Source organism: Schistocerca americana, chromosome 1 (genome assembly GCF_021461395.2).
Source record: "Schistocerca americana isolate TAMUIC-IGC-003095 chromosome 1, iqSchAmer2.1, whole genome shotgun sequence".
NCBI lineage: Eukaryota > Metazoa > Arthropoda > Insecta > Orthoptera > Acrididae > Schistocerca > Schistocerca americana.
This window is the reverse complement of record NC_060119.1, coordinates 1055454067-1055470796: the sequence shown is the minus strand read 5'-3', so window position 1 is coordinate 1055470796 and position 16730 is coordinate 1055454067. Positions and strand designations below refer to the sequence as shown.

General features: G+C 38.0%; 1 protein-coding gene across 1 annotated transcript in view; it reads left to right on the top strand.

Annotated features, from left to right (window-relative positions):
- The window catches only part of LOC124617184, a 79063-nt gene that overhangs the window by 41334 nt on the left and 20999 nt on the right, over window positions 1-16730 (top strand). Inside the window, exons 6-7 of the mRNA XM_047145244.1 lie at window positions 11629-11835; window positions 11914-12685. Coding sequence (XP_047001200.1) covers window positions 11629-11835; window positions 11914-12685 — 979 coding nt within the window. The remainder of the gene's footprint in view (window positions 1-11628; window positions 11836-11913; window positions 12686-16730) is intronic.

The window sequence follows — 16730 nt, the reverse complement described above, 5'->3', positions numbered from 1 at the left end:
AAACCAAGTGTTACCTATGATTAAATTAAGCTCTGTGCAAAATTGCACCAGGCAGCTTCCTCTTTCATTCCTTACCCCCAGTACATATTCACCTACTACTTTTCCTTCTCTCCCTTTTCGTTCTGTCGAATTCCAGTCCCCCATGACTGTTAAATTTTCATCTTGCTTAACTATCTGAATATGAAGCACTTTTTGCATAAATCTGTATAAAAATCAATGGTAAATGTCATGAAAGCACCAAAGAAAACTTAGAATGCGAGAAATGTTGTCACACAGAATCATTACTGATGGGAAAGTATTGTATTGAGAGAACTGGACTTCTATTGGGAGACCAACAAAAATAAACATAAAAACGGGAAAACAGAAAATGTGCGAATGTAAAAGTGGGGTTTACAAACTAATCAAACAATGGAAAATCTTGCCTGAGACTGCAGTTGTGTGTGTGTGTTGCGTTTGTGCACGTGCACGCACACGTGTTGTGTGTGTGTGTGTGTGTGTGTGTGTGTGTGTGTGTGTGTGTGTGTGTGTGTGTGTGTGTGTGTGCGCGTGTGTGTGTGTGCGCGCGTGTGCACGTGTGTGTGTGTGTGTGTGCGCGTGTGCTTGTGTGCGCGCGCGTGTGCATGTGTGCACGCGTATGTGTGTCTATTGTTAACGAAGGCCAATGGCCGAAAGTTTTGATTGTCAGAGTGTTTTTTGTTGTGCTTATCTGCGACTCAGCATTTCCGCTACATAATGTTGTTTACAAACTAATGTCAGCCGATGAACCCAAGACAGAAGCCGAGAGACAGTTTGTCAACAAGTGGCAATGGATGCCTTAACAATTTTTTATTGTAAGTCTTACATTGTGAAGAAGTGGCATTCTTGTGTATGGATGTGAGTTAGTACTAAGCAATCTCTTTCATCACAGCATATCATTTATCTTTTCACACATTCAAGCTGAGTAGGTTTGTGATCAACTATATTGAAGTAACTTGTGAAAGTAGTTTAGTAGATTTCTAAAATAGTTACACTCACTTTTCTGATGCAGGTCTTTCCCATACCATGAATCACAAGGGTTGTGATTCCACTGTAAGCCTGTCACTATGTTTTTCCTACTGTTCCAAACTTGAAAAAGGCTCTCACATGATGTTGCAAGACTAGAAATTCCACAAGAATGGATCATGTAAACTGTATTGAAATCTCTAACCCATAATGGTGTATTTTCTGAAAAAAGAAATACTTTAAATAAGATGCTGAATCAGGACTTGCTTTATAGATCACTTATCTGACATTGATGATACTCCACTAAATTATCTGATTTATCAAGCCTTCACATTGATCAAAAATATTTATCTTTTGTGATAACTGAGTTCTATGTAATCATTTACAAAAAGTTTCATACAGAATGTGAAATAACCTCTACAAAAAGAACCTCATTGTATGGTACATTGTGTGGCTGTTGAGAGATAATACTGTGCCATTGGGTTAACTTTGCTTTTCATCAGTTGGCCGAATGAGAAATGCTTTATTAGTGAAATAAGTGAAGACACTTTATCAATGTATGAGGTAATATTATGCAAGTATTACATATAAATGCATGAGATAATTCATCTGATATTTTAATTCAATGAGTTATATATAAGAAACTATCAGCCTCAATTGCGGTAATGAAACCAACCTTTACTTAGGTTTCAGCCCAAATAATTGAGCCTTCTTCAGAAGATATACCTGAATCTATAATTTGTCTAAGAGGGCATGGCCTAGAAATAAATCTAAAACAGCCTATACCATGTCCTCTTAGAGAAATTATAGATTCAGGTATATCTTCTGAAAAAGGCTCAATTATTTGGGCAGAAACCGAGGTAAAGGTTGGTTTCATTACCACAGTCGAGGCTGATAGTTTCTTATATATCAGATTATCATGATTGCTGACTGTGCTGCAATGTTGAAAGTACAAAAATATCTTGGTTTCATTGCAATGCCTATTAAATATGATACTAGCTGACACTAACCTATTACCAAGTTTTATGACCATGGTTTGTCTGGGGAAACTGAGTATCCTTTGATAGGGCTCCTGAAAACATGTTATGTCCCTTCCCACTGCGTCAAGAATCTTACGGATTTTGTTCATTACTAATGAGCTCATCCTACTGTTTAACTGTAGTAGACTTAACATACTAGGTATACATAGTGTGTACGAAGCACTTTGGTGCAGAGGGAGAGATCAGTGTAGACTCTTCCAGTCCACGTGTTTTCTGACTACACCCTAAACTTCCCTTCTCCTGGTAAAAATGTGTAGAAGTAGGTCACACAGCTCTCTAACATCAGTCCATAGGTTACACAGACGGAGTGTCTGTGGTGCCTGGTGTGGGCTGTGTGACCAGCTGACCAAATAAAAAATCACATTACTGCCTGCTGCATTGCTCCATCTTCTAGACTAGTATTTCTCTACATGTGGCTGGTGATCCCCAGGACAGTCACAAAGTCTTGCTTGGAGATGAAGAGGGGGGGTTCCAGATAGCAAGAGGAAGTAGTTGCAATATGGCTGATAACATATGTTTCATGATAATCATTTGCCATGATTTAAATGTCACGTGGAAGTGACAAAGCCTTGGAAAGCACATTGTAAAGTTACATTATTTATTTGTAGTAATGAATATGACTTTAATTTAAACCTATTGAACACTTCAAATATGCAAAGACTTGCGGCAGTGAGAAGTGACAAAGTGTCTACCGAACTCATCCTACATCTGTGGAACGGATCTGGGGCAGCGAGAGACATTAAACCGTGTACAGATTGTATTCATGAGTTCACCTCTGAAAGATTTGTGGGGAGAGGGGAAGGACCGCATTAACTTCCAGGTGGAAATGGCATTGCAGGGGCAGCATCTTGTGCCATACTTACAACTTAGTTTTCATGTCAATCATTGGCTGTGATAAAATGACACGGAACTAGAACAGATCATGAAAGCCCATTTAAAAGTTGCTCAGGGTAGCTAGGATTGGCAGCAGTGAGAGGAGGTGCGAAGTACTGCAATTTCTACCAAGCAAATGTAGGATGCTTGAGCTCACCTCAGATTGTAATTGATACATTGTGTGTTGACATTCTCTCTATTTTCATAGCTCAGTGATTTCATTGGGATTCCCACAGAATAGCCATTGCTTGTCGCCTGATTCATTTCTCATTCCTTTTGTATTATTAATTGTGATTGTGTGAAGTCATAATTTTGTTAGTGCTTTATAAAAAGAGTTGAAAAATAGCTTCTAAAATCTAATATAATAATTTGTAATTAAATGTACCAAAAACTACTCTCATAATTAATTAAAAAGAAATGTTGTTTTCTTTTGAAACTGTATGAAAGTAAATAAAACAACCAGACCAGTGCATGTCCGAACAGTAGAGGTCCCATAATACAAAAACATAGGCCTAATAAAAGTCAAATTTATTTTATATAAAAATTACATAATTCTGAATGAATAGCACACAGAATTTTTAATAATAAATACCGTGTTAATGATGAATAAATGCAAAACCTGAAAACTGTTTTCAGGAACCAATTGATAACTAAATTAACAAGATCCAGCAAAGTAATTTTCAGAAATTGTGCATAAGGAGGAATGTCATAGAACAGCATGTGACTTATTGCTCAACTGTAGCAGCTGAAGAGTCCTATCTAGGTCATACGGTAGTCTTTGGAATGGTTACCAAAGGCTAAAAGCAAAAGCACTGAACAGACTCGTTATACGAAACATTGCTCATTGAGTGATTCAACCTTTCACAAAATTACGTTGTGTGTTGCTTATTAAGTGATGTTTGATCTTACTTTGTTCATTTTAATAATAATGCTGATGTAGACATTACAAGATTTATTCTTCCGCATTTCCTGTTGTCTCACTGTTCTTTCTCTCCTGTGATACATAAGCCACATACTCAAAAAGCTTCGAGAAAGTAATGTACTCAAGAGTGGTTAGCCATCTCAGCAGTAATAGGATACTTAGTAAATCACAGTTCAGATTTCAAAAATGCTGTTCCACTGAGACAACAGTATACAATTTCACTGTCCACATAATAGAGTCATTAAATACTAAGATGTCACCAATAGGAATTTTGTGTGACTTGTCCAAAGCATTTGATTGTGTGAAAACCATGACATTATGTTACAGAAATTACAATTCTATGATATAAATGGAATAGCATATGAGTGGTTTGAGTCATACCTACAGAACAGGAAGCAAAAAGTTTCCTTATATGGGTTAAGTGATTTAAATAATTTTGCCACTTCACCTAACTGGGGTGAAATTACATTAGGTGTTCCACAGGGTTCAATCATGGGTCCCCTTCTGTTCTTGATATATGTGAACGACCTCCCTTCTTGTCTGAAACAGGAAGCTGAACTGACACTGTTTGCTGGTGATACAAGCATCATTATTAATCCAGTAAAAGAAGTGCCAACTGAAAATGATACAAATAAGGTCTTTGGAAAAGTAATGAATTGGTTTTCTGCAAATGAGCTTGCTCTAAACTTTGAAACAACACACTAAATCCAATTTTCTGCTGCAAAAAGTACAGTTCCTTCAATAAATATAAAACATCAGCAGAAGAAGTAGACAGGGTAGAGCATACTAAGTTTTTGGGTGTACATATAGATGAGAATCTTAATTGGAAAATTCATATTTTTGATCTTCTAAAGCGACAATGTTCAGCAACTTTTGCAATCAGAATAATTGCTGATTTTGAGGATACAGAAATTAGAAAGCTAACATACTTTGCATGCTTTCACTCTCTGATGTGATATGGAATAATATTTTGGGGTAACTCAACATTTAGCCGCGCGGGATTAGCCGAGCGGTCTTGGGCGCTGCAGTTATGGACTGTGCGGCTGGTCTCGGCAGAGGTTCGAGTCCTCCCTCGGGCATGGGTGTGTTTGTTTGTCCTTAGGATGATTTAGGTTAAGTAGTGTGTAAGCTTAGGGACTGATGACCTTAGTAGTTAAGTCCCATAAGATTAAAAAAAACAAAAACAAAAAAACAACATTTAGACAAAAAGTATTCTCTGCTCAAAAGAAAGTGGTTAGAATAATGTGTGGGGTTCATAGTCGCACATCTTGTAGGCATATTTTTAAAATATTGGGAATTCTTACAACAGCCTCACAGTACATTTACTCATTAATGAAATTTGTTCTCAACAACATGGACCAGTTTAAAAACAACAGTGCAGTCATGATTATAATACCAGAATGAAGAAAGACTTACGCTATCCTTTACTCAACCTATTTGTGGTACAGAAAGGGGTAAAATATGCTGCTATAAAAATTTTCGACAAATTACCAGGTGAAATAAAATGTCTTACAGACAGCAGTAATAGCTTCAAAAATAAATTAAAATCATATCTCCTTGACTAGTCCTTGTACAGCAGAAATGAATTCTTGAATAGGAATAAATAAATCTATAAATATAGTATATGCATTTTGTGCCATTTAAGGGAATGGGGTAAATAATAGCAATATTAATCTTTAACTCTGTATTGTAATATATATATATAAAAAAATCTTGTTGCATATGTGCAGTTCTTGTGCACTTGACATGTTCCACATCATAACGGCTACTGTACCGTGCGATTGATCAATGGAACACGCAACCAACTAACTTACTGACTAACTAACATCATCAAGAGTAAAGTCAATAATTCAGCGATTATGCACAAATGCACAGAGCTTTATTGGCACAACTGCACTTTGATGATTAATTACTAATGTCTTTCATTTGTATTATTTAAAAACATACTTGACACTACCAGGATTTTATTGTTTTTAATGGTTTTCATTCAAAGGGTGACACCAGCCATATTTGTCGTGGGTGCCACTTAGCCAGGTAAAAGTACGGAATGGTTGTAGGTCCTACTCTACAATAAAAATACAAGAATTTCATTGAGAAGGGTGGTCCTGTTTATTAATAACAATATGTCAAATAGTGGTTCTATTTTTGAGATACAGCTGACCAATTATTTTCTAATTGAAGCCTATTTCTCTTTTTCATTTTCATGTTCACCATTGATGAAAACACTAATTCATGTTGGTACAAAATGGCAAATGGCACTAATAATTTCAAAGCTTCCATTGCCCGCCATGGATATTCATCTTTTCTCTTCATTCATAAGACGTCAGTCTTTTGCAAATTTAATTCCATTTTAAGCTTGCCGTCAGCAGCAAATCTATAAGTGTTTCTTTCATCTTCATGATATGTTCAGCTATTGTAGTGACATACCCAAACATGGTTTAGTAACCATCTGTGCCCATTGTAAGCTTCAGAGTTCAGTTCTGAAAAGTAACTTAATAGTTTATCTTCAAAATTATGCAAGTTCTGTATCATGCAAGGAATGTGGGAAGTTACTACGACCAACTGCTCCACTGCAGTTTCTTCCACAGTTTTCTGAACACTGGGGAAAGGTTCAGACATCTCCTTTATTAAAGATGTTGAGCACAAATGAAGTTTTGCAAGAAATCCTTTGATTTTTATCCTTAGCCATTATAATGCAGTTATAATACCTCCCTTCGAGGCTCTTGTTTAAAATATTTAATTGATTAAAAATATCAATAAGAAATGCTAATTTTAATAGCCAAACAGGATCACAAAAATGACTTGCATAGCCAGATTTAGAATCTTGTAAGGACATTAACAATTCAGCTTTTAGTTCCAGGATTCGTGTCTATATCTTTCCTTTGGAAACCATCCTACACATGTGTGATCAAGGAGACTTTGATGGCGTGAACCCATGTCTTCACAAATGATTCTAAACAGTCAAGTTTGCAATACTTTACCTTTAATAGAGTTCACAACTTGGATTCCCTCTTTATGCACACAATTGTAAATCAAACGATAAAACTGTGGCTACCAGAACATGTTGATGAAGAAAGCAGTGTATCCATGAAACATTTGGGATTATTTATCTTAATTTTGTAACGAGGTCACTGTTGTTGCCAGTCATAGCTTTAGCACCATCACTAAAAATGGTTATACATTGTGTCCAATCAGTCTCGTAGCTGTGAGTGCTTTCTAAAAACATATCATACAAACAGTAGCCAGTAGTGTTTGTAGGAAGTGCTTTGCAAAATAAAATGTCTCCCTTGTGCACATCTTCAAAGTGTACATACACCATAAACTGCACACAGTCTCAAATATCAATAAATTCATCAAATTGAGAAGCAAAGTGTGAGCTACTCTTTAATTTTTTGACTAATTGTTCCCAAAAGTCACCTTCCATATCATTTATATTGCTTACATTGGTATTATCAGGAAGTGCTATGCTTTCTAGCGTGTTTGCCTGTTGCTTACCTAACATAATTTCAACCATATCCAAGACTGCCTACAAAATAAAATTCTTGGCATCTGTATGTGTCTTCCCTGCTTTAGTGAGTCAGTGTGCGATGCAGTAACTAACTAATGACGTTTTCTCTTTGATACTGGATACCTAAAATCAGTTGAAATATTATTAAATCAGAAAAACAAATAAATGTTCAGTAACTTAATATTTTTATCAACAAATAACAATACTATTTTATTACCTAAATAATAGTAGTTTGCTGCTGGTGAAGGGTTTTCAGTTTCCTTTCGAAGAAATCCAGCAGCTTCCTTGGATTGTTTAGTTGAGAGAATACACACGAACTATGACAGTGTCATACTCTTAAGTGAATTTACTTCGCTGTAAATTATACACTTGGGTTTGTAATGTAAATGGATATATAAAAAATCTACTCACCAAGCAGTGGGAGGAGAATACACAAACACAAAAAGTTTAACTTTTACAAGCTTTTGAAGCCAATGGCTCCTTCTTCTGGCAGGAGAGTTGAAGGGGAAGGAAGAGGGGTGAAGGAAAAGGGCTGGAGAGGGGAGACTTACTAGATGGGATGACAAGGAAAGAGTCTTTCCTTGTCATTCCATATAGTAAGTCTCCCCTGACACACGGTTCTGGGTGATTTTTGGTGCAGTGGAGGTACCTTGTGAGCTGTAAAATATTACAAGCCATAATACTAAGCAAGGACACAGGCATCGGATGCGAGGGGTGCCAAGTGATGCAGACAATTATGCCTGTTGACCACTCTGGCTAGGGTCCCGGAGCGCCTATTGTGCAATCATTTGCAGGCACACAGGAAGATCTTGGGAAGCTAATATGGCTTCTGAAAAGGCAGATCTATTGATGGCACAATCAATAGATCACTTGGAATTTTTTATGGCTCCAGAAGTAAATACATAACAGCAATCATGAGCGACATCACAGTTGGATTCGACTGTGTATGGTGGCCCGAGATGTTTAAGCATCTCGGGGATCTTCGGTTCCCAAAGCATGTACAATAGCTTCATAGATTATTGTTGTGGATGTACTGTTGAATGGTACACAGGGAAACAAGTAGTTAAAAAGATAACAAAAGGCTGCCTGCAAGACACTGCAATGGTCCTGTCTTATCATGCGTAACTGTTGAACCCCTCACATATCTCCTCAGTGGGGAGAATACTGTTAATAGCATGGTGCCATATGCAGGTGACATCTTGGTGGTGGTATTCATGACTTCTCAGGCAAAGCTGAATGGAAGGGTTGTTGGTGTGCTCAGGCAGATGCAGCAATGACGTGTCGCTGATCTCATTTGGACTGAGATTGCAGTACATGTGAGGTGCTTATTTGCTTCCACCACCCTGAGTGGAATGTTTGCCAACTTGCAGTCTTCTATAGTTGTTATTCCCTGTGCAGAAAACAGCACTTAGATTTTGAGTCTGTATTCTTGAGGCTGTAAGAAACTCTTAGGGAGGAACTGTTATTTCAGCAGTAATTAAATTTCCAATCAGTTTGTTTACCTAGGATGCCACCAACTTTTTATTAGCAGAACATGAGAAACTGCACAATTGCATTTCACTTTAGAGTCACAAATGATTTCTATATTTCAACAAATTAATGAACTGCATATTTCCATAATTAGTATCACACTGTTTTCAACTGTATGTCCAAATAACAACACATTGCTAATAAAGTCTTAACTAATGCCGACTGCAGCAGACAACATGCTGTCCTCCGAGGCTTCCCAACCAGCTCTATTGACAAACCATAGATTACTAACAAAGATTTAACTAACACTGTCCATGACAGACAACATGTCTGTCCTCTGACACTGCCAAACCAGCTCTAATTTACACACTATACATTGCAACTAAGCCTTAACTGATATGGTGGCAGACAGGTCTGTCCTCTGACACTGCCAAACTAGCTCTGATCTTACAGCCATAAGTACATCGCCCGCCAACCAATTTAGGCACTATCTGAAGCTTACCGAAGTGCTTCGTCTGCCTTTTCATTTAGCAGTTGTTTCTTATTCTGCTTGTTATTAATATTTGTGAAATAATGGAATGATGGCACACTATTGAGAGATGCTTTAATTTGAAATTCAAGTAAATATAATGTTTAGTTTGTTTAGTATTAATAATAGAAGATTGTCATTTTGGCACGCGACTTCCGAAAGCAGCAGCCAATCATGGGGAAGGTCGAAAATTTAGGTGGTCTTTCTCATGATATCCTTACCTAACAAACCATCAGTACCTCACACCACATTACATTGTCTTGCAAATGCTGCCTTCTCAACTGCTCTAAGAAAGGCTTCATGTTCCTGAATATGATGGCTATAAAGCCAGAAATATTACACCCAACTGCAGACTGTTAATGAAGGTGCAAGCAGATGGAATAGGTTCCCAAGTATGTCAGTGGCTCGAAGACTCCTTAAGTATCAGAACACAGTGTGTTGTTCTTGCAGCGATTATTCTACAGAGACCAGGGTGTCATCAGTTGTGCCCCAGAGAAGTGTGATAGGGCACTATTATTTTCTATATACATAAACGATCTGGCAGAAAAGGTGGGCAGCAATCTACGGTTATATGCTGATGATGCTGTGGTGTATAGGAAGGTGTTAAAGATCAAAGTTTCTAAATAGTGTGGTGAATGGTAGCTGGCTCTAAATGTAGAAAAATGTAAGTTAATGTGGGTGACTAGGAAAAACAAACCCATAATGTTCAGATGCAGCATTAGCGGTGTCCTGCTTGACACAGTTGTGTCATTTAAATATCTGGGTGTAACGTTGTGATATGAGACGGAATGAAGATTGTGGTAGGGAAGGCGAATGGTTGACTTCGGTTTATTGGGAGAATTTAAGGAAAGTGTGGTTCACCTGTAAAGCAGACCACATATATTATGCTAGTGCAACCTACTCTTGAGTACTGTTCTAGTACTTAGGATCTGCATCAGGTCGGATTAAAGGAAGACATCGAAGCAATTCAGAGGCAGGCTGCTAGATTTGTTAGTGGCAGATTCAAACAATGCACAAATGCTACATAGGTGCTTCGGGAACTCAAATGCGAATCACTGGATGGAAAGCGACATTGTTTTTGCAAAATGCTCTTGAGGAAATTTAGAGAACTGGTATTTGAAGCTGGCTGCTGCCAACATACATTTAACAAAAGGACTATGAAGATAACATAAAAGAAATTAGGGTTCATATGGAGGCATATAGACAGTTGTTTTCCCCCTTGCTCTGTGGAACAGGAAAGGAAACAACTAATAGTGATACAGGGTATCACTACTAGCATGCTTCATACTGAGGCTGACAGGGTATTTACATAGATGTGGACGTAGATGTACAATTAGACCAAACACAGTAGAAAAAGATGTGAGTATCCTAAAAATCAATAAAAACAGACACCACCTCACTTTTCAGGAAAACTACCATACACACAAAGCACAACCACACGTGAAACAGCTACTTACTGACCAGATAAATGTTGGAACCAGACGCAATCATTGAACAATTCGTGTGAAAAATGAAAAAATTATAAAATGAGATGCCTTGTCTTTTCTCATCCACCCACCTGGAAAACTGTGCATGCTAAACTGCCACTTCTGGGATGGGGAGGTGCACCATTCACGGATCAGATCTGCCTTGCAGATTAATGATAGGGGTTAATATGCTGACCAGGCAGGATGTGGTTTTTAGCCAGTTTCCCACATCCCAAACATACAATAGTGGTGCTATATAGTGTTATGTTTCTCATCAAGAAGTATGTAGTGCTGCAATGCAGTGTGGAATTATGCAAAAAACAATAATGCAAAATTAGGGAACACCTCAAATATGGGCAAGCATATATGTCCTGATGTGATCAAAAATGAGACATAAAATACCATAAGTAAAATAACATCTTTTGTAATGAACTGTTTTTAGAAAATTGGAAGTATCATTCATTATAGGCCACTGATGATGATGATGATGATGTTTTGTATCAATAAAATGAAACATGTTTAGTGACAAAAATATTTGTTTTCTAGTAGTTATACAGGCGAATTTAAAATAACTTAAACAAATACCACAGATTGGAATATTATATGAAGTTAATTTAGGATCAGACTGCATTATGACTGTTGCAAACAAGTTAAGAAAACATTGTTTACAGATGCTGAAATCTTAATAAAGATTGTGTTCTTGTTTAATTCCACATGTTGTTTTTACCCCCACACTACCTCTCTTTTATGAGAAGTGAATTTTCTAATACTTTTTACTGTCTCACTTACATTGATTTTGCTGATCATTTTTTGTAATTTTTTATTTCCTTTTGTCTTAGGTGGACTTTGAAAGTTTTGATGATGATATTTACAATCATTTGGCTGATGTGACAGATGAGAACAAAGAACAAGAAACATCTTGTGATGAACTGTCGTCCCCTGACAGTAGTAATGCAAATCATGAATTAAAGCATGGTGCTCAAACTTTACCACCAAAACTTGATGTCAAACAAATTGATTGGGATGAGCTTGATGACCTCCTGCAGGTATGCACTTCAGATAAGTTAAGAAATTTTGGGTCTAGTGTTGTTTGATTTGTAGTGATAAATTTTTGTTTATTACAGGTGGAGAGGAAAAGAGATGAGTCTGAGAAGATATATCAAACAATGCCAGTCAGTCTCCCAAGTGTTTCTACGCAGTCAAGTGTAGACTTCTCAGATGAAACAACACATGGGAACACATTCTCTACACAGTCCAGTGTTGACACAGTTGACAGCTTCACTAGTGAAGAAACTGGATCCGCAACAGATTCCGCAGGTGTAGACAGCACAGCTGCTACTCGTGGCAGCAACAGCAGCCATACTAACAGTGGTGATGGAGATGCAAATGGAGATCGATCCAGTTTAGATAAGATACCAGCAGACCTTGCAAGTCTGGATAAGTTTCCTAGCCTTGAAAAAAATCTGAACAGGTCTATGAGTGGTCCAGACTGTCTGGAAAGACATTGGGATCAGGGATGTAAACTGGATGCAACCACACCAGTGATTCCTGAAGCAAATAATGATGATGTTTTTAGCAGTTCAGGTGGAGACGCTAAAAATCAGAGTGAAAGTACCCCTGATGTTGTCTTAAGAAGAGCAGTTAAAACAGGATCAACAGCAATCCGGCGCCGTCCGGGAATGCGGTCCCGCACTAAATTGAAGAGAAGGTGCTCAATTAATGGCCACTTCTACAACCGAGAAACAAGCTTTTTCACTCCACCTCATGGCAGCCAAATGAGTGTCTGGGTCACATCTCTTGTTAATACACAGGAAGTTATTAATTTGTTACTCGAGAAATACAAAGTGGACAGCAAGCCAAGTAATTTTGCACTCTTTGTAGTCAGAGATAATGGTGGTAAGTGACATAATTTCTGCAATATTTCTGTTTGCACCACATTACATTAAGAATTACATTTACTTGCATTTAGTGCATTTTCCCACCCAAAACCTGTTGTCATTAGTATTCTAAGAGAGAAAGGATATTGCTTTAAATCTGCATCTTAAGGCTGTGCTGAATCAGTTATGTAGTTTTATTTCTTATTACTATACATCTCTTGTTGAGGTGAGGCTATAGGGACTATTAATGTCACATGGTAGTTTTCTAAAATCCTAAATCAACAGGACTTATTATTTTGGCAATCCATCTGTCTGCCATCTTAAAGAGAGATGCTGCTGCTGCTGCTGACGAATCCTCCTGAAAACTGATGCCGAGGGTGGAAACCATTATCCTGTATAGGACCCTGTACTCAGGGTGTATATGACCCTGGACAACTGGGAGATCCGGGAAAAACTGGAATTTTTTAGAATTCTGGAAATTTTTCATTGTTTTAGTTTTCAGTTAAATTTTTGTAACTTTGACTGCTAAGAACCAACACTCGAACAAATGATATTACTGTATCTCGTGACTTCAACAACAACAAAACACAGTGCTCATACAAGCGTCTGCTAACAGCAAAATGTGTCAAAGGTCTTAGGAAGACTATGCAATGCTTAATAATAACAAATTGCCTCCAATAAACGTGATGTCACAACTGTTTACATTAGATCGGCAATTTCAGGGGGGAGGGGCACCAAATTCACTTTTTTGAGGGAAACAACCTTGTCTCACAAAGCAGCTAGCATCCAGTGCATGTTGGTTTATCGATTACACTGGTCAACAGTCATTTTCTTGCCAAGGATATTTGAGTGGCTTTAGGATGGGTTAGTGGTGCTGAGGACGAATATAGCAACCATTTATGCAGTTTGGCTCTAGTTTTTGAGATAATGCATGATTTATTCAAAAAATTAGAAAAAATTGCTAATACTGAACTCGAGCGCTACAAACTACAATGAAAAAAGAAAATAATCTTTATAAATAGCTTCTATGAAAACCTGATAGGCATTTGTCCACGTATAAAACATAATTGAAAAGTTTCTCTATAAGTATATCATTTTCCATCCATGACGAACCGCTTCCTGCACGCTTTCCTTTTATAGGTCTCTTCAGAAAAGTCACGTTGCAGATTCCAGCAATAATCTGCCATCATATGCCTGTCCCATCTTCCTTATATCTTTCCTCTATTCCTTTCATATCTTGATGGAACCGCTCTCCTTGTTCCTCACTGAAATCACCTAGATTACGAGGAAATCGATCAAAGTGGCTGTGAAGGAAGTGCAATTTGATGCTCATGTTAGCTCCTAAGTTTTGAAAGTTAGTGAGCATGTTTTTGACCAGTTCCTCGTAATTGGGAGCTTTATGATTGCCCAAAAAACATTTTACAACAGCGACAAAACTGTTCCAGGCCGATGCTTCAGTGACAGTCATGACACTTGTAAAATTGGTATCGTTGATGAGCCTGCGAATTTGAGGACCATCAAATATTCCTGCCTTAAGTTTTTCACTACTGAGTCCAGGGAACGTATTGCAGATGTATGTGAAGCAATTACCATTTCTGTCTAAAGCTTTGGTGAATTGCTTCATTAGTCCTAACTTAATATGTAATGGTGGAAGAACAATCTTGTCCCTACTAACCAGAGGTTCATTAATGATGTTTGCTTCACCAACAGCCATATGTTCCCTTGGAGGCCATGTTTTCTGCTTCCAATGTTCGTGCTTTGCCCTACTATCCCACATGCAGATAAAACATGGGTGCTTTGTGTATCCACTTTGTTGTCCAAGCAAGAAGTTCACCATTTTCAAATCGACACAAATCAACCACTGGTGCTGCATATACTGAATTTTCTGCAGAACCATCTTGATGTTAGCATATGCTTCACAAAGTTTTGTTGAGTGGGCAATTGGAATAGATGCGTAACGATTGCCATTGTGTAGGAGAACACATTTTAAACTTCTAGTGGAACTGTCTATGAAGAGACGCCAGTCCTCTGGTCTATATTCCGGCAGCCCCAATTCAAGTAAAAGTCCAGGTATATTGCTGCAATACACTATAACCTCTTCTTGGTTGAAGTATGGAAGAAGGTTTTCTTCTCTCGTCTGATAAGCTGTTATTTTAACACTTGGATGAAGACAGTTCTTTTCCTTAAGCCTGTATGCTAAGAGTTCTGATGCTTGCTTTGAAAGATTGAGTTCTCGTATCAAGTCACTGAGCTCCTTCTGGTCGAACTGCTGGGGTTGTGTCTCACGTCCTTCGTATTCCAAACCACTACTTGTACATTCCTCGCCGTGCACATCGTCATCTGATGATGTTAGCGTGGGTAATGTTGTGAAGGTTGGTACAGGAACATCGTTGCTGTGCACCACCGGTCTTCTTGCTGACTCCAAATCGGGATATTCCCACTTTCGTTTTTTGAACCTATTAAAACCTTTCCCATTAACAATGCAAAAATAGCAATCATCTGTATGGTTCTTCTGCTCTCGCCATACCATAGGCACTCCGAAGTTTAAGCTTTTCCTTTTTCGTTTTGTCCACTGCCGTAAGCACTCCACACAGCATTTACAAACTTTATGGGGTGCCCACGCCTTGTCTTGATCTCCAAGTTTAATTCCGAAATATGCCAGATACGCTTCCTTCACAAAAGGAGTGATATTCTTCCTGTTCTTTAGAAGAACGTATTCACCACAAATGTAGCAGAACTCATCTGGATGGTTCACGCAAAGACGGCGTGAAGAACTCATGTTTTCCTAAAACAAAATTGCACAAATACTACATATTATGCAGAACTTTCTTGTATTAGCATGTCAGTCACATCCAACAAACATCATTAATTGTTTTGTGTGAAATGAATACTCACCTCTTATTTGCTACGTCATGATGAAAAGGTTCTATCTCCTTGAAGCTGCACTGCACATGTGTGTGACTTTCGACCATCGCCATTTTTCTTGTTTACACTGAACGCTACGTATCGGCTGTTGCGGGGATTACCTCGGCCAACAAATGAATGTCGAGTACCGCCGAATTCAAATCTGCACAACCCTCAATATCTTCAACACACGCACCGCACAATAGGACTGAACATATGCTGACAGTGTGATGTTTGCATGATGTAATCCTCAACCACACAGATGCACTCCCTGAGCACAATTGTTTAATAAAGATAGTACAATATCACTAATTAAAAAACAGGTAGAAAATACATTGCACCATATATGGACCCTGCAGTCGATATTATCCACATGAAACCCTCATTTCCACAAATAACCTATATCTCAAAAACCAGAGCCAATTTGGAAAAAGTACAAATATACTCGGAATGAGTATCATAACAATATCCCATTTTCGTTCAAACTTCCCTGGCAACGAAAAAAAAAATTTATTTTGTAGAGCTGTGTTATTCATATGATTTTGAAACGCATCCCTGTTGGTTTTTGAATATTTTTTAACACATTCTAAGCTGATTTCTAAATGAATCATAAGTTGATTTTTGAATGCGTGCATAGTGTATGTGATGTCTCTGCCAGGAGAATCCCTGTTGCATCTAGAAATAAACTTTCCTGCAGATAAAAGTGGACAGGGCTATACAAGCTGAGTGGAATAAAGCCGAGCGGGTGAACCGCAATCGCTGTTTATGTGGTTGAAAGGATTTGCGAATGTTCAGCATTATTATAATTACTAGTGAAATCCATAGATTCAGACTACCAGAGTGGAAATAAATGACTAACAGGAATAACAGGTAAGAAAGATCGTATATTGTCTTCTTGGTGTACCCAAGAAAGTGACATTTTGACAGAAAATTTTTGGCCAGACCGCTACACTCGTAAGGGCCATTCGTACAGTCCCCAGCTAGCAGCCGCTTAAGCTGTATTCAGGGAGTAGCACGGAAAACATGTTGTATGACCACGTAATAATGCCTAACCAGAGAATGAATGCGGCATAACTAAACAGGTGATTGTGGCAGGGTTAGTGAAGTTAACCGGAGAATAAGTTTTGACACTGGAGGAATAGTTGCAGAATTAGTGATGA